Below are 18,182 nucleotides of genomic sequence, written 5' to 3'. Positions count from 1 at the left end.
CGCTGACTGCCACTCCTGTGCCTATAGCTGCCATTCTCCCATTTTCCTGCCCGCTGTCAGTCACTCCAGCACCATGTGGCTCCTGGCTGCATTGCCGGACCACAGGACTCAGCAGGAGCTGGTGCAGCCTGGCCCCAAGGACTGAGGCGATTGCCCACGGTCCTTCCCTGCCTCCCCCCCACTCTGTGCCTCATATCTGAATTCCCCTCTCTGGCGGAGGGAGGCGGGAACAGCCCCAAGGTCCTAGGCCAGAAGCTTCTGCTAGGTAGAGGCTTCCAGTTTGGTGGGGCGGGGCCAGGCAGGCTTTGCTTCTGGGCTGCTTGGGTCCTGCTGCTGGCTTCCCCTGGGTCCTACTACCCCTGTCTCTTTTCATCTTTGACAGGAAGCCAGGAGCAGCTAAATATTAATTTTCTAATTTTTTTAGGGGCCCTGAAGCCTGGATAGAACGACCTAGTGGGCCGGATGTGGCCTGTGGGCCATATTTTGCCCACCCCTTAAACTCTGTGGGCTTGAGTACATGGTATGGAGAAACTGATAGTTTTCCATTTTGACGTTCTAAAGTAGTAGTTGGTGCACTGCATATAATTTTAATCTCAATGGTTAATTACTTTAGTTTAACTATGTATCGGAGACTCATAACCTTTACTGAGTCATTCTTCTGTGGCCTCAGTTGGTCTTTTCTCCAGCACATCTGTAACTTTCGTTGTACTTTATATTTGAAGACATAATAGTTCAAGTACTGCAGATACTTATAGCATATATCTTTGTCCAGTTTGAGCACTCCTTAGCACCATCATTCTTAGTTTAAACAATCCCTTCAAATCTTCTGGATTTTTATAACCAAAATGGAACTAAGTAGCTTGCAGTATTGGGACACATCCTTTTATTGTGCTTAACAAGCTAAAAGTTTTCTTACACCATCTTTGCATCCACTTCCTGAGACGTATAATTCTCCTTAATTGGTTGATTCAGGGTGGCATTCTGTTTCCTGTTGCTTGTCTAAGTGGGAGTTATGGAAGTGGCAGTTCTGTCACTTATGCACAGGTAGGAATTCTATTCCTGGATGCATAATCTTATGCAGCTAAACAGCTATGTTGGTGCATACCCGGGCGCAACTCCTGGAAACAACAAAATGGTGGAGGATGCTCTCATTTTTTAACCCTTGTAGTTGAGGGATTAGGTTAGTCAGCTGACAAGCTGGAGACTCAGGTTCTAGGGCAGCCTTGCCCAGAGGGGGTTTGAACTTGAGTTTTTCTGACTTCTTAGTTCAGTGCTCTAACTTTAATGGTACAAGTCAGGTATCATCCAAAATCTTGGCCAGCACTCCTTTTGAAACTGAGCCATAGCCCCTTGCATTTTAAGTCATTGGGGAAAAATTGGTGGATGCCAGTGCAGACATTTTTTCCCTTATTAGAAGCAAGGCTCCAGGCTAGAAGACAACACACCCTGAAGGCAGTAGCTGTCTTGCTGAGCCACCCACCTGGCTTCCTTACTCTTTTCTTGTCTCATGATTCTCCCCTTCTTGGCAACCCAGGGGCAAGTTTCACAGGGAGCACCAGTAAGCAGCCTGGTTAGTGCCTATCTTGTGTCAAGTTGGTTAGAACACTGTCCTGAGAGATGCAGGGTCAGACCACATATGGGGATGGAAGGGGGCTTAGATGCAAGGTGCGCAAAACTGAGCACAGCACTCTAGAGGAGGTCTCACCAGTGCTGAGCAGAACAGGAGAATTACTTATCATGATTTGCAAGTGATCAGTATGTTAATGCAAACCAGTGTGCTAATTAGCTTTTTTTTTTGGCAACAGGAGCACACTGTTAGACCATAAGCTAAATATGAGCTACTATAACTGCCAGCTCCTTTTCTGCAGTACTGCACCCTAGTCATTTTTCCCAGTCTGTATTGTTGCATACAGTTAGTTGTTCTGTCCCAAGGATTTCACATTTGTCCTTACTGAATTTCTTTGATTAATTTCAGACAGTTTCTGCAATGTATTAAGGTCATTCTGAATCCTGTCCCTACCCTCTAGAGCAGAGCTTTCCAAACTTTTCATGTTGGTGACACACTTTTTAGACGTGCATCATTTCGCGACACAGTAAGTCAGTTCCGGGGGAGGGGCCAAGGGAAGCAGAGGCGAGTAAGGGAGCTCTGCGGTGCCCTTCTGCAAAATTTTCTGCATTTTGCGTGACACGCCTACACACTGCCGCCGACACACTAATGTGTCGCGGCACACAGTTTGGAAAACTCTGCTCTAGAGTCTCTGTACCTTCACCCAACTTGTTTTCAGAGAAAACAAGTGTAGAGGTCTTATATTTAAACCTTCTTGATTAATTTATCTTTTAGGATCTTTCTTCCATCTGTCTTTTTATACAGTTACTCATCTTCATGCTACCTGAGCAAAATTCTATGTCTCTGTGGTTGGAAGCTCCTTTCCAGCTCCTTAGAAGTTTGTCTAAATGCCTTGAAATTTGCACCATTGGTAGATTAGTCATTCTGCTGTTCTATTCTGAACTTGAGTATGAATGTAGTAGAATGTCATGGTCTGTCATTGATTAAAAATTTACTTTTGTTTAATTGCATTTTACTTTTCAGGGAGAAGTTTGGGGTTGTATAAATTCTTCTTTGCCAGGTAAGAGACATCAAAATATTGTGATTTATATTTTGCCTGATAAAAAAGGTTTGCTTCAATAACAAATGCCTCTAATTTCCAGATTGCAAGAATTACAAAATAGTTTCACTTTGATATGTTACTGCATAAGGTGCAGTTTTTTGTTTGCTTGTTTTGCACTGTGGTGCTTTAACTCATAGCAAAAATGGAAGGCAAATGTGGCTTTTTCCTCATTTAGAAAATATTCTGTATGGGAAGTAGATTACATTCACATTTGCTTAAATTAACTTAGCCATTTCTTTGGGTATGGCATAGAAAAGGATGGTCATATTTGTCCTTCAAAAGTAGGAAAAAGCCTCGATTTGGTGTGCACCTTTGCCTTTTTAAAAGATTATTGAGTATGGCATCTTTGTCCTAGGCCCAGCACTAGATGCCCTATTATTGTCCAGTATTTTCAAGAACTGTTGTCCCTTCTGACCTGCATCTTTTGTTTTTTTTTTAATAAATGAAACTAAGTAAAACTCTTATTTGGATTGCAGTGTCATGTAGATTTAAAACATTAGTGAAACAGAGTAGCAGTTATTAGGGATGGTGCTTTAAGTCCCATTTTATTTCTCCTGAATGATCGGATCTTATTCTGCCTTGTTACCAAATAGTTCCAGTAATCTTTTCTCATTCATTTTGGCTGCTTGCAAACATTAAAAAAACAAACCAACCAAAAATGTTTTACCAGAAGCAGCTGCATATTAGTTGGATCCAGCTCTGCAGCATCTGTGAAGATTGGACACTTCAGCGGGGGTTTATTGGCACTTTTAGTTGAAGCTGATTTGATCAGCTATTAGATAAAAGCGCCTGATCTTTACAGATGTCAGATGAGCAGGGTCCAGCTGAGATGTTGCCTCTTCTAGGCAAGCATGGGGCTCCTTGCAGGAACAGGGCAAGTATTGATATATTTACAATTTCAAAACAATTTGGAAGCCTGCCAGTGCCTCAATCACGATAATACAATCAATTCTAAATACCTATAACTGTTAGTGTTTGATTTGGGGTTTTTTCTCATGGTAAATCCAGAGCTCTCCCTGCCCCCTTCCTTTGCTCACCAGGACACAGATCCAGCTGTGGCTGTCCCCTTCCACTGCTTTGTGGTGTTGAGCAGCCCTGATTATACCAGTGTCCTGCCCGTGCCATTGCCCCTCACTCCCCACACACAGCCCCCCGGGCCCTGCTTGTGCCCCTCACTTCTTGCCCCATCCAACCCTGCTGGAGGGGGCCCCCAGCTGCCACAGCTATGGGGCCAGGGACCTGGGTCCACAGCTCCCTGCCCTCCACTACAGCAGTGCCTGAGCCCTGGCTGCTGCACATGAGGCAGTGGCTGCTGTGGTGGAGCTCAGCTTCCCCTCCCCCATGGGCAGCACAGATAGAGCAGAGCCCGTGGCAGGGGGAGGTGTGGGCTTTCCTCTGTGGGAAGCCTCCACAGCCCAGCAGGCAGGACCTGGCACAGCAGACTGAGGCAGGGAGGCTTGTTGCTGCTGCTGGGAGCTCTGTGCTGCCATGGTGAGGTGCTCCCTGCCCACCTGGCAGCAGTAGGGGGGCATAACTCTGCACCACCACCCTTAGTGCTGTCGGCGGGCAGGGGGTTCCTTGACATGGCAGTACGGGGTTCCAGGCAGTGGCATCCAGTTTCCCTGTCTGGTCCCACCCACTGGTTTGTGGATGCCCTGCGGGGAGGGCAGCAGGGCAGGGAATCTGAGCATACAGAAGGCAGTCCACCTCTACCCCGTGCACAGATATGGGGGGCATGTGCCCCCCTGGCAGTGCGCAGGGAGTCAGCCCCCTGCCCCCTGATGAGCCCCCACAGCTCCATCTTGCTCCCCGCCCAGGCTCTGTGGCTGCACTGCTCTGGCTGGGCAGCATCCCCAGCCTCTGCCCTACCCAACTCCATCCTTCACTATGGGGGTCTCAATCCCCCACCCCTGCCCTCCGCCCCGACTTACCTGCAGGGAGCTGCGGGACCAGCTCTCCAGGCTGCCTGGTGGCCATGTGCACGTGTATGTGTACGTATGCATGTGCACATGGCACCTCTTGCCTCACTGCCCTCCTTTTGCTCCCCCCAGCCCCTTGCAGGCTGGAACTCTGCCAGCCTGTAAGGGGAAACCTGCTTTTTTCTGCATTTTTCTTCTTAAAATAAGAGAACCTGGGTTTTACCGTATTTTTCCATGCCAAATAGAAAACCCGGATCCCTGATCATTACACATAGTGGAAGTGCTTACAATTGCAACATTTTCCATTTATTCCACTTAATGCACATACTCCTTAAAAGTCCTGCACAAGGTATATTAACACGCATACCCCAGTTCTGGTGTGTCCCACCTCTCCCAGGGCTGCCCTTCCATCCCCTTTGTGAAACAGCTGCACCAGCTCAGGCTCAGAATTCCTTCTACAGCAGAGGCAGGGGCATCCTTTTTGTTGGGCCGGTCAGTCAGTCGGCCAGACTCTCTGCCCCCTTGCCTCTCAGCCCTCTCCAGTTTGGAAAATTCATTGCGTTTCTGCCATCCCACATTATTTCCCTGGCCCTCAAATCCTTTCTGGAACAGGGGAAGTCAGCAGATGAATCCTGCTGTTCTCTTGTTTTTCCAGCTCTTTGGGTTTGGTTTGGTGGCATGGAGAAGGCAAGTCCCTCTGCTGCCTTGTTGGCTTTCAGCCTTTTGGCTTAGTAAGGTCTGTAGGCAGTTCTTTCAGCTGCTTCCTTAGCTTTCTCCAAGGAACACATGCAGCTCTCTGGGAATTTCCCATTGATCACCACTATCTCCCTTTTTCTCTAGTTGTCCTAGATGCTTTCTTTGTCTCTTAAGTCTACTTGGGAAGCCCTAGGCCTGCCACAGAGGAACTGGACTTACTTTATTCAAAGGAGTTAATCTTCCTGGGACACGAGGATTTTTTTTTTTTTTGTAGTTAATGTTTGAGTGTAATGTATGGTTAGAACATGATTAAATCAGGAAGCACAACACTGCCATTGGTACACTGTAACCTTGGGCTGCTAAATTTCTGGTTTAACGCTTTATGTCTGTAACAAGAGGATATCGACATTCACCTTTGCAGAGTACCTTAAGTTATTTGAATGAAATAAAGCTATTTCATACCTGGTCCAGAAACTATGGCCAACTTTTAAATTTAACTTTCTTGAAACTCAAGCAGTACGTGGTTGATGGCAGATGTTGCTCTCAATTTTAGCCTCAGAACGATAGCAGAACACTTTTATATTTTTACATTCAAGAAAAGAATGCATGCTGTATTAGAAGTTGTGTTAGTATAGTAAAGTGATATTGTTTGAAGTCTCTTAATGTGAAAACCCCGGGCTAAACAAATGCTGCTAAATCATCTGTCTTCATGTGTGAAACCTTGGGAAGTCTCCATAGTATTCAAGCCTCCTCTTTTTTGAAGGCTTGGAAAAATCTCATTGCTTCTGTATATTGTGGATAGCCTGGGCTGCAAAACATCTTTTCAGAGGAGTGAAGTGTGTTGTTTTTTTTCTCTAGTATCCCAAACTTGGTGTCTAGACAGTACATTTCTCCACAACAAAGAAATTTGAATTGTTTTCCTGTAACATATGGCACTGTTTTGTGGGATTTGGGGCAGCTGCTTTAAGAATATCTAAGTGACTCAGTTGCCTTGGATATTTCACAGAAGTTATAGCTGACCTTTTCTCCTCAGTTCCTTCACCTTCACAAGCTGGTTGGTGAAATCCAGACAGAATGAATGTCATAGTGTTTTCTTTGCTTTGTTATAGAGGGTCTCTCTCTCCTAGAAGTGTAGCACAGTCTGTAGATATTTGTATTTTTCCTAAATATTGCTATCCAAGAAGGATAGTTGAAGTGTATCCTTCTTCCTTAATATACTGGCACTGACAACCTAATACATTAGCTAATTAGAGATGTATAGCATAAGCTTTCATAAGCAGAGGGCTTCTTCTTATGAAAGCTTATGTATACAAAGTGCAAAGTACAAAGTGCAAATCTACCCATTCTTCTGCCTGGCTTGAAGCTAATACAGCTATAACTACCTCTTTCTAACCTAAAACATGGCAGGTTAACTCAGGGGTCTAAAGTAACTAATGCTATTCTCCAGTCTGATGTTCACTTGGTATTCTTGTCATGTCTTTTAACAGATTTGGGAGGGGGAGGAAGGAATTCTTAAGCTGAGCAGCACACACAGTTTTTACTCATCTGAGTGCATGGGGACCTAAGGAATGGGCTGCCGCAACCCAAGCCTGGGATCCTCATGTGCTGCGATAAGTAAAAACTACCAACTGGGTGGCACAGGTAGGATTTACAGGCCCTGGCACACAAGGACCCTGAGATTTGGGAGCCTCTCTGTGATCGTGGGGCCCAGTTATGTTGGGGTCTTTACAAAATGTGTGTGCAGCTGGGCTGCGCACACAGTATTCGGACATCCCCAGTGCATGGGGGCCTTAGGATCAGGAAGAAGCTCTTTGACTGGAATGCTGTCACAGATGGGTACAAACTATTTAGGAAGGACAGGTAGGGGAGAAGAGGAGGAGGAGTTGTACTTTATGTAAAAGAGCTGTATGATGGTTCAGAGTTCCAGAATTAAGCTGGGGATAGGCCTGTTGAACATACTTGTATTCAGATCAGAGGAGCAAACAACAAGGTTGACATTATGGTGGGGGTCTGCTATAGACCAGCATAGGAGGATGAGGTGGATGAGGATTTCTTGAAACAGCTAGTGGAAGTTTCCTGATTACAGGCCCTGGTTCTCATTCAGTCTCTCTGACATCTGCTGGGAGGACAACGTAGCAATGCACAGGCAATCTAGGAAGCCTTTGAGGAGTGTTGGGAACAACTTCCTGGTGCAAGTGTTGGAGAGGACAACCAGGGGCCATGCTCTTCTGGATCTGCTGCTCACAAACAAGGAATAATTGGTGGGGAATGCAGTAGTGGATGGCAACTTGGGGATTACTAACAATGAGATGATTGAGTTCAAGATCCCGAAGAAAGGAAGGAAGGAGAGCAGTAGAGTAAGGACCCTGGACTTCAGAAAAGCAGACTTCGACTTACTCAGGGAACTGATGGCTGGATACCCTGGGAGGCCAGTCTGACTAGGGAGAAGTAGAAGAGTATTGTTCGGGCATGTTGGGATGAAGTCAGGCCAAAGCGCAATTGAAGTTGCAACTAGCAAGGGATGTGAAGGGTAATGAGGATTTCTACAAGTATGTTAGCAACAAGAGGAAGATGAGGGAAAGTGTAGGCCCCTTACTGAGTGGGGGAGGCAACCTAGTGAAAGATGATGCAGAAAAGGCTGAAGTTCTCGATGCCTTTTTTACCTCAGTCTTCACAGGCAAAGTCAGCTAGATACTGGTGTCAGAAGTGGACTGGCCAAGTTTGCCAATGACACTAAACTTAAGGGTTGAGCATCCATACCTGAGGCCAGGCTGGTGATCCAGGCTGACTTGGATAGGCTTAAAAAGTGGGCAGATACAAACCTGATGACATTCAATACTGACAAATGCAAGGTAGTCCACCTTGGGGGGGAAAAAAAACCCACAGCATGCTTATAGGCTTGGCAGTGCTACGCTTGCTAACACCATGGCCGAAAGAGACTTGTGGGTCATGATTGACCACAAGATGAACATGAGCCACCAATGCGATGTGGCGTGCACCTTCAGGAAGTTTGCAGATGACACCAAGCTGGGGGAAATAGTAGATAAACTAGAGGGTAGGGCTAGGATTCAGAGAGACTTGGAGAAATTGGAAGATTGGACCAAAAGAAATCTCATGAGGTTCAATAAGGACAAGTACAAAGCTCTGCACTTAGGACAGAACAACCCCATGCACTGGTACAGGCAGGGGACCGACTGGCTGGGCAGCAGCTGTGCAGAAAAGGACCTGGGGGTTACAGTGGACAAGCAGCTGAATATGAGCCAAGAGCGTGTCCCTGTTAGGAAGAAGACTAACAGCATACTGGGCTGCATTAGTGCAATGTTGCCAGCAGACCAAGAGAAATGATTATTCCCCTCTGTTCAGTACTCTGTTTGGTAAGGCCACATCTGGAGTACTCTATTCAGTTTTGGGTCCCACACTATAGAAAGGATGTGGACAAATTGAAGAGGGTTCAGTGGAGGGCAACAGAAATGGTTGGGGGCTGGGGCAGACAACTTATAAGCAGAGATCCTAGTTTTCTCTGTTAAAAAAATCCCAAATTCTCTGATTTGTAAAAAAAACAAACAAACCATCCACCCACCCAATTCTCTTTAAATCCCCCAAATCTGTGTTTTCCTGCAATTAAAATGAAAAGCCACACACACGCACACAACTTGGAGCTCCCTACTCTGTTGCCCTCCCCCTGGGGGCTTCTGCAGCCCAGCAGGCGAGACCTGGCATAGGAGAGTGGAGCGGGTCATTGTTGCTGCTGCTGCTGGAAGCCCCACGCCAGCTGCACTGCCATGGAGAGGTGCCCCCTGCCCTTTCAGCAGCAGCAGGGCTGTGGCGTCGAGTTGTGCCCTCTGCTGCTGCCAGGCAGATGGGAATGCCTTGCTGTGGCGACATGGCTGGTGTGGGGCTCCGAGTGGTGGCAGAAACAATGAGTCGCTCCACCCTCTCCAACTGGCTCCCACCTACTGGGCCACGGAAGCCCCTGAAGGGAGGGCAGCAGGACATGGAGCCCCAAGCCCACATCCTCCCCTACCCTGCACACAAATCTGGGGATGCATGTGTTCCCTCATGCCCCCCTCCCCAGGAGTATGCAAGGAGCTAGCCCCCACCTCCACCCCCTGGGTGAGCTGCCTGTGGCTCCCTCTTGCTCCTTCAGCTAGGCCCTGTGGCCATGCATTTCCACCCAGGCCCCATGCACCTCCCTGGCTGGGCAGTAGCCCCTGCCCCACTCCCTCACCATGGGAGCCTCTATCAGGTTTTCCCCACCCCCTCCCCACAGTCTTACCTGCAGGCAGCTGGGGGGAGCTGCTCTACACTGCCGCCTAGTTGTATTGCCTGCCACATGCATGTGTGCGCACACGCACATGTACCTGGCACCTCCTGTGTCCCTCTCTGCCCAGCCCCAAGCAGCCCTTGCAGGCTGGAACTCTGCCAGCTTGCAAGAAGAAACCTGTGGTTTCCCACACATTTCTCCTTTCAAGGAGAATATCAGTGTTTTCCCATGGCACATGGAAAATCTGGTTCTCTGCTTATGAGGGGAGGCTGGAGGAACTCCATTTACTATGGAGAATAGAAGACTGAGGGGGGATTTAATAGCAGCCTTCAGCTACCTGAAAGGGGGTTCCAAAGAGTATGGAACTAGACTGTTTTTACTGGTGGCAGATGACAGAACAAAGAATAATGGTTTCCAAGTTGTACTAGGGGAAATTTAGGTTAGATATAAGGAAAAAACTTGCTTAGTAGGAGGGTAGTAAAGCACTGGAACAGGTTACCCAGAGAGGTTGTGGACTCTCCATGCTTGGAAGTTTTTGAGAGCTGGCTAGACAACACCTTGTTTGGGACGATCTAGGTGGGGATGGTCCTGCTTTGAGCAGGAGGTTGGACTAAATAACCTCCTGAGGTCCCTTCCAACCCTAATTTTCTATGATTCTGGGGCCTCTGGGCACTGGGGATGTGAGAAAACTACGTATGCAGCCCAGCTGAACATATGGTTTCTAAAAGTCTGGGATGTAATGAGCTGAAGACTGGGGACATGCTCCTTGATGATGGCCTTACTTGCCCCTTCCTATCTGCCTTGGAATCAGGTGGAGGACCAGGGTACAGGAACTCCTTCTGCCCCAGCCCAGTTGATTTATGTCTCTGGGGTTCCCATGCTGGATCCTAACATGCAGCTGAACCTTAGGATCTGTCATGGACCAGTCCCAACCTGCTACACATTCAGTTGAAGGGGTGATGCAAATGAGCTACGAAGTTGTTTTACATTACATGTGGAATAACTTAACAGATAATTTACTGTGCCATCACGCCACAAATTGACTTCAGTGTGTGGCCAGGTTACTAGTTAAGGTGTGAGTAACAGTTTAATTGCATCTTAAATGTAATGTGTCAGGGCCTCTCTATATGTGCTGGTAAAAGCGTGATGGGATCTAATGCATATTCCACAAAATCACACCTCCTGCCATGCCAAATGTGGGATTGCACAGTAGATCCCATGGTGCCTTATTGTCTTGCAGAGGGAGTCCGATTCTGCGCTCCTCCTGAAGCAGGCTTCTGCATTCTCAGCAGTTCCCCATGGCTGCTGGGATAAGAATAGTGCCCAAGTCTTCCTGGATAGAGCGGGATATAAATGTAAATAATAATAGCAATAATAATATTGCATAGTATCCCAGAAGAACGTTTAGTGAGTTAACTGTATTAAGGTATCCTTTTCTTCTCTTTTTTCTTTTATTGTTCCATTTATTTCTTCATCCTACTTTCAGTTCCACCTTAACCAAGAATTAATTTGATTTAACTTTCATCGTGCCTCTTCAAAAATGAGCAAATGTCTCTGATATGTGTCTGACATTAACTTCTCTGTCAAGTACATATTAGAGGTACTTGTTGTTATTTCAAGAAGCCAGAACTGGAAAGACAAACAATTCTTGTTCTTGCCTCTGACTGCTGGAAACTGCAATGGGAGAGGAGCAGAGGGGAAGACTCTGTAAATGCCCTGTTTACCCTCACCCCTTCAGCATCCACACCCTGCCACTGTGTGAGAGAGGATGCTAGGCTAGATGGACCAAATAAATGAAATTTCTTATGTTCTCTCTTGGGGAGATTAACTAGCCAGCTCTTCTCGTGCCTCTATAAAGGGCTAGTTAGGGGGAATTGAGCCATTGTCTTTTCAGTTACCCAGCTTGGTCAGTTGACCATTAGAAACATGGTGCCTGACTGATCTCTGCAAGTATCCACCTCACTGTTTACATGCAAGAGATTTTCAAACATTATAATTAGCACCATAGCCCCAATATATATTTCTTTAATGTATCCTAAATTTTCACATTTGTGCAGAACACTTTTATTTCTATCCTGGTCCAGTAAAATCTCCATAGCAATTACAGTAATTGCTTGTAATAGAAAATGAATAATATGACAATATTTGTGTTTTTAGCTGTCTTTTAAATGTAACATACATTAGAACTTGGATTGCTTTTATTTGGGTGGTTCGTAACTTGCCTAGTTTGCGGTCGGTTGCCAAATTAAAGATGAGCCACTCAGCTGTTTGCTGTGGCTTTTGCTTCAAAGGGTGCTGCTTCTCTACTCATCTGGAGCTGGTCAGCACTCTTGCATAACTCACCAGAAAAGCAGTAGCTTTTGAAATATAAGCTGCAATAAATAGCTGGAGCACCCATGATTGCCTGCACGGCTGTTTGCTCTGGCTGTATACCCCTGGCTAGTTTGCATACCCTTTTCTTCACAGGAAGATAGGGACCCTAATCCATAAAGTATCAAGGTTCTACTATAGCAGCTGGAAACAAGAAAGAGCCAACCAGCAGCTGTAACCAGCTAATCCCCTGTAGATGATTGCTTCAGAAACCATGGTTTAGGTGCATATTTCAGCACTTTTCAAAGAATTTATCACGCTAGTAAAAGGCTATGAAATTGTGTCTGACTGATGTGTCTGGAAATACCAAATAGATTTGTGTGCCATTGTAAGCATAACACCACAATGCTGTATGGAGACCAGCAGCAGATTTTCTATAGAAAATCACCTGCCAGTTTGCTGCAACACAATTTTTAGTCTTCTGAATTTTTTTCTGGTTGATCAACAGCTATTTCCCTGTTTTGCTGCTTAAATCTAACTCATTTCTTTCTCTGCCTCACTAAAATTATTTATATTTTTAAAATACATACTTCTGATGATCTTCTCAAACACCTAGGGAAACTGATCATTCTTGAAGAGTGGTGCTGCTGCAAGCATTCTGCCTAAGCAATTGTTCTATGAAATTTATGATGAAAATAGCATGTAGCTGATCCTGTGAATAACTGTAGATGGATGTTTACCTCATTTGAGCATTCATTTATACAAGCCAGTAATGGAGAAACATCCACTATATTTACTCTTTAAACATAAATGTTATACTTTCTTGATAAAATATTTAGTGTATATGAGTATAATATATCTTTTATTATCTTTAGACATTCATTACAAGTTGTTAGCATATAGCTGACACCATCTTATAGCCATTTATTGATGGATCTTAATCATCAAAAAACAAACAAAATCCCTGCTTCCATTATGTGAAATAGAGTGAGGGAAGTAGCTGAGGGTGGAACATGAAGTGGCATGCAGAGGGGATGGAGAAGAAAGAAGAGTGTGTTTAAACTACTGTTTCCCCAAATGCTAACCTATCTTTTCTGCAGCAGTTTGTGGCCCTTGAAACAACTCTTAATTAACTGCTAAGAATTGACTATGTCAGCCAAGATTGAACAGGAGGAGCAATCCAAAGGGCCTTCTAAAAGATGCATGAATTTACAAGGGTTTTTATAAATACTGTATCTTCTCTTATTCCTGGTAATTGGTAATTTATTTCCTAGAGGGAAGCTATAATTTGTAAAAATCTTACTGGTTTAATTCTTTTCTTAATAAACAGAATATAACAATATAATACATTTTAGACTTTGTAAAGGTGCATGGTTCTTCAACCAATATGTCTGTAGACCTTTACAGTTTCTGACTTACTACCATACTTGTGAAGTAGCTACAGCTAAATTATTCTTTTGTAGAGATGTCGTCTTTGCAAATCTTCATGAATGAAAATCTTCATAATCTTCAGTTTGAGGGAAGTAATTATTTCCCTCTATTCTGCACTAGTGAGGCCACATCTGTGTCCAGTTTTGGGCCCCCACACTATAGAAAGAATGTGGATAAATTGGAGGGAGTCCAGTGGAGAGCAACAAAGATGGTTAGGGGGCTGGGTCACATGACTTCTGCGGAGAGGCAGAGTGAACTGGGCTTATTTAGTCTGTAGAAGAAAAGACTGAGGCAGGATTTGATAGCAGCCTTTAACTACCTGAAGGCTGGTTGCGTAGAGGGATGGAGCGAATCTGTTCTCAGTGGTGAAAGATGACAAAACAAGGAGCAATGGTATCAAGTTGCAGCAAGGGAGGTTTAGGCTGGATATTAGGAAAAACTTTGTCACTATGAGGGTGGTGAAGCACTGGACCGGGTTACCTAGAGAGGTAGTAGAATCTTCATCCTTGGAGGTTTTTAAGGCCTGGCTCGACAGAACCCTGGCTGGAATGATTTAGTTGGGGATGATCCTGCTTTGAACAGGGGGTTGGATGAGATGACCTCCTGAGGTTCCTCCCAACCCTTATTTTCTATGATTTTAGACAGGCTGAATGCAGGAGAGAGGAGAAGAGATTGTGGAATAAATTAGAAAAGAGAATTGTTTTGTTAAGATTTTATAGAAAGAAGTGAGAAAAAGAAATAGAATAAGTGAGGCATAGAAGCAAATATTGGCAGGGGTGCAGGAAGGAGGGGTTGGAGCAACAAAAGGAAAAGATCAGACTTACTGAAAACAATTCAGAAAAAGATGCATCAAACTTATAGGGAGGAAGGAGGAGTGGAATGAAGAGCAAGAGAGTTATTATTGATAGAGGTGCACTGATACATTGGTCCCATATCACATCGGTACTGATATAAGGAAAATTAACAGTATCCGCAATTGGTTTTTTTTGGTTGATGGTAGCTGATAGTGTTGCCAATAAATGCCTTGTGTATGTGCATAGCTGCAGCGCAGCACACAAGCTGCCAGGAGTGCACCTTGGCAGTGTGGAGAGCAGCTGGAACCAGCTGGTAAGTCTGTTGTGAGGGGTGGGGAGGGGGGGATGATCGAGGTCCCAGCGGTGAGTGGAGTGGAGGGAGTGGGGCTGGGGCTGGGGCAGGGGCAGGAGCAGGCGCCGCTCAGCCAAGGTGGGGCATGAAATAGAGTTGCAAGTGGCTCATCCAGGGGGCATGGGGAGTGGGTGGTGGCTCCTGTTGCTGCACACACCCTGGGGGGGCATGTACCCCCATATCTCGTAGGTCAAGGGTGGGCTGCTGCTGCGGACTGGGGTGGTGCTGAGTTCTTTCTGATGTGGGGCTGGGCCGGATTGCACTCAAGGTGGGCAGCAGCGGGGTGGGGAGCAGGGCAGATTTGGGGGTGGCTGCAGCAGCTCCCCCCCACCATAGGACCCTTCCCAGTACCGCTGCTGCCCACTCCGAGTGCAACACCCCGAGTGCAGCCTGCCAGGAATAGCTCAGCCCCAGCCCACAGCAGCAGCCCGTCCTCACCTCACATACAGATCGGGGGGCACATGCCCCCCATGTCCTTCCGGGCTGCATGTCGCCCCTCCCATGGTCCCCAGATGAGCTGCGGCCTCCATCCCACGCTCTGCCCTGGCTATGCAGCCTCTGTCCCAGCCCACTGTTTCCCTCATTGTGGGGGCCTTGATCTGCACCCCCCCATGCCCCTTCCTCCCCCTCGCCCCTTTCCCCGCAACAGACTTACCAGCCAGATGCTGTTCTCCCATGCTGCCTAACTGCATATCGGCAAGCAGTTCATTTTTGGCCAGTGTGGCTCATTAAAAATCAGCCATTGGTATCGACCCCAAAAATCTCTATTGGTGTACCCCTCATAATTGACAGAATTCTTTTAAACGTTATTAACTGAAAATACGACCCTATTAATGCCCCAAATAATGTCCATCTTAAAAGAAGACAAGATATTTGAAAAGATAGGTGTATTTATTTTTAATTACCTTCCTTCCTGGCTATTAAGGCTTAGTCCTTCTGTCAATTAAATAACTTTTTGAGTCCTGATAATACTTCTCACAAGGGTATTGCTTGGCTTAATTCATTGTAAATATTGTATAGGTGTTTGAAGATTAATGTAATTGCACATTATCATGATTATTAAGCCTTTGTCCTCTTGTGGTCCTTTACATTCCAAAAAGTTTGACTTGTAATTTGGAAAGAGATCGTTGGCACATAGCTGTGGGTATTTGCTTTATCATGTCTGAGAAGCAACTTAGTTGTGGGTGTGTGGGGGTATTGATACTTTTATTACCATAATACATGGTGGAATTTTATTTTAAAGGTGTTTTGAAAAAGTCTGATGGTTGGGTTGGCTTAGGTTGCTGTGAGCTAGCCATTGCTGTGGAATGTCGACAGGCATGTAAACAGGTAAGGCTTTCTAATTTTCTTCCATCTTTAATATGTATGTTATTGAACAATATAGCATGTAAAAAGCGAAACTAAAAATAAATTAACTGAATTATTTGAAGCCTTATTTAATTTTGAGGAAATATTGCAAAAATCCTTTTTAAAAAATGCTAACTAGATCAAGAATTAATCTGCGTACCCAACTGTCATGTTTTAGTCATTGAAGCTTTTCTTTTTAAAAAGTGAGATCTTGCACTGTACCACATGACAAAATATGCAACAGCTTTTAGTTCTGTTTTTGGAAATGTAAGTAACAGGTTAGAGAGATGTAACTTGAATCACTTATTAATTAGAATTGCCCATTTGAAATAACTGAAAAAGCATCCTGTCGCTCAGACAGCAGAGAGGGAGGAGTGGAAGTGGCACAAATGCACGAAACAACAAGAAGCAGTTGGAGTTTTGCATGCTCCCTTCAAGCCTACCTTTCTTGCTCTGGGTCTGATCATTGACACTGAGGAGGAAGGCAGGCTAGGGGTTTGACCCACTTTGGACCTTGAAGGTCATAACTGTTCCCGACTACTGTTTTGGACATAACATTCATGCTTCCTACCTAAGTTATGTTGGCAGTGTTGTGGTCGCTTGTGAAAAGTGTGCTTGTTCACACATTTTTTATTAAGGTAGAAGCCTAAGCTGCTGGTTTAAAAAGGAAATTGGGGAGAAAAATGTAACGAATATCCAGAAAGCAACATTAGTGTCCTTTTGCTTCCTTGGTATTTAATGTTGCTTAGCCTCATTTCTTGCATTCCTATATTTCTGTTTTCAGAATTGAAGGAAACATTTCCCTAACTATTACAAAAAAAAAATGTCAAACTTGAGGGATTCTGCCATAGCCATTCCTTCCCCCCCACCAGTGCTTGTTTGAAGCTTTGCTTTTTCTCTGCGTAGTAAATAATATTGCTTTCTGTGTGTACAGTTATAGCATCATATTGCCTATCCTTTCTGTTTTAATTAATTTGTTTGATGCATTTTCCAGAGTTTGCGTTGAACTGGAATGCTAACAGGTTTGACAGGCTTTACTGCAGGGGTGGGCAATTATTTCTGTTGGTTGGCCACTTAAGAAGTTTTGAACTGTCCAGGGTCACACATACACAGTCTTTTGGAAGATACTATTTTAAAAAATTATAGATAAAAAACAAATCATATACTAAAAATCAAACATCTACTATAACATGTTTTACTTCTATTTCAAAAAAATATTTTTTTTGTCTGGATTTATGTTTTTTGAGCAGTATGTAGAGGTGATTTGCATAATATCTCAAAATAGTCTTACTCTTGTATACTATGTGTGGGGAGGGGTGGGGAGTGTGTGGGAAGGCGCTGGCTGGGGCTGGGGGGAGGAAGGGGCAGCAGGGGGGCACATGCAGCAGAACTCACCTGGGCAGTGTGGGTGTGGTGCAGGTGCATTCTGCACCCCCCGCCCAATTGGATCTAATAGGATTTGCAATCTTTCAGCACAGATGCAGCACAGAGACCACCTAATAGGGGAAAAGAAGTACATTCTTGAATATTTGAAAACGGCTATCACGTCCCTCTTTAATTCTGTTTTTACTGAACTGAAACATACCTAATTTTTTCAGTCTCTTTTTATATGTGACGGGGGGCCCTCCTGGGTCTGGTCACAATGTTGGCCCGCCCACCTGTCTAGGACAGTCTGTCCTCCTGCTACGCCTTCATTGTAATTAAATAGTTGTTTGTAGGCAGGAGACTGCCCATTTTCTACCCTGATGTCAAGGGCATAATACACAGCTCTGACCTCCCCTTGACTGTGTCCCATGTCTCTCAGATGGCATCCAAAATCACTTCCACTGTTACTCCCTTGGCCCCATTGCTGGGCTGCACTTGGCCTTAGGCCCAAACTTGGCCTCAGGTGCCCGTAGTCCTGATTTGGCCACATGCCCCCTCACTGGGGCCTCTACCATAGGCAGTGGAAGGGAGGGGGCTAATGGGGCTTAGCCCTCCTCAAAACATGGGGCAGTGGTAGAGCTGCGAAGGCAGCCTGGCTGCAGGCTTCTGGCACCTGCAGCAGGGGTGAGGAAGGGTGTGGGGCTGGGGCAGGCACTGCACAGCTGGCAGGGCATGGGATGGAGCTGGAAGCAGCTTGTCTGGGGGATGTGGCTCTTGCCGCTGTGCTCACCCTGGAACGGCATGGGGTGGAACGAGTGCCCCCCAATCTGCGTGGGGTGGGCTGTGGCTGTGGGCTATGGCTGGGGTTACTCTGGGCTCTTCCCGGTGGGGGCCGCTGCTGCTGCCTGCCCTGAGTGCAGCGTGGCCCAACCCCCTCTCCTTCCCCCCCACTGGGAACAGCCCAGTGCAGCCCCAGACCACAGCTGCATCCTGCCCCACCTTGCACACAGATCTGGGGGCACGCACTGCCCATGC

The 18,182-nt window shown here is 45.7% G+C and overlaps 1 protein-coding gene across 3 annotated transcripts in view; it reads left to right on the top strand.

Moving 5' to 3' along the window:
• Window positions 1–18,182, top strand: part of RECK (reversion inducing cysteine rich protein with kazal motifs) — a 110,775-nt gene that overhangs the window by 15,351 nt on the left and 77,242 nt on the right. For 2 of the 3 annotated variants that reach the window (XM_025198300.1, XM_025198297.1), the window contains exons 4-5: window positions 2,591–2,627; window positions 15,679–15,764. In XM_025198300.1, coding sequence (XP_025054085.1) covers window positions 2,591–2,627; window positions 15,679–15,764 — 123 coding nt within the window. Of the gene's footprint in view, window positions 1–424; window positions 521–2,590; window positions 2,628–15,678; window positions 15,765–18,182 lie in introns of all 3 variants that reach the window. The other variant, XM_025198299.1, reaches the window with a different exon arrangement.

This window comes from Alligator sinensis, unplaced genomic scaffold, assembly GCF_000455745.1.
Source record: "Alligator sinensis unplaced genomic scaffold, ASM45574v1 scaffold428_1, whole genome shotgun sequence".
NCBI lineage: Eukaryota > Metazoa > Chordata > Crocodylia > Alligatoridae > Alligator > Alligator sinensis.
The sequence above is the reverse complement of the archived record's forward strand: the minus strand, read 5'-3'. Positions and strand labels throughout refer to the sequence as shown.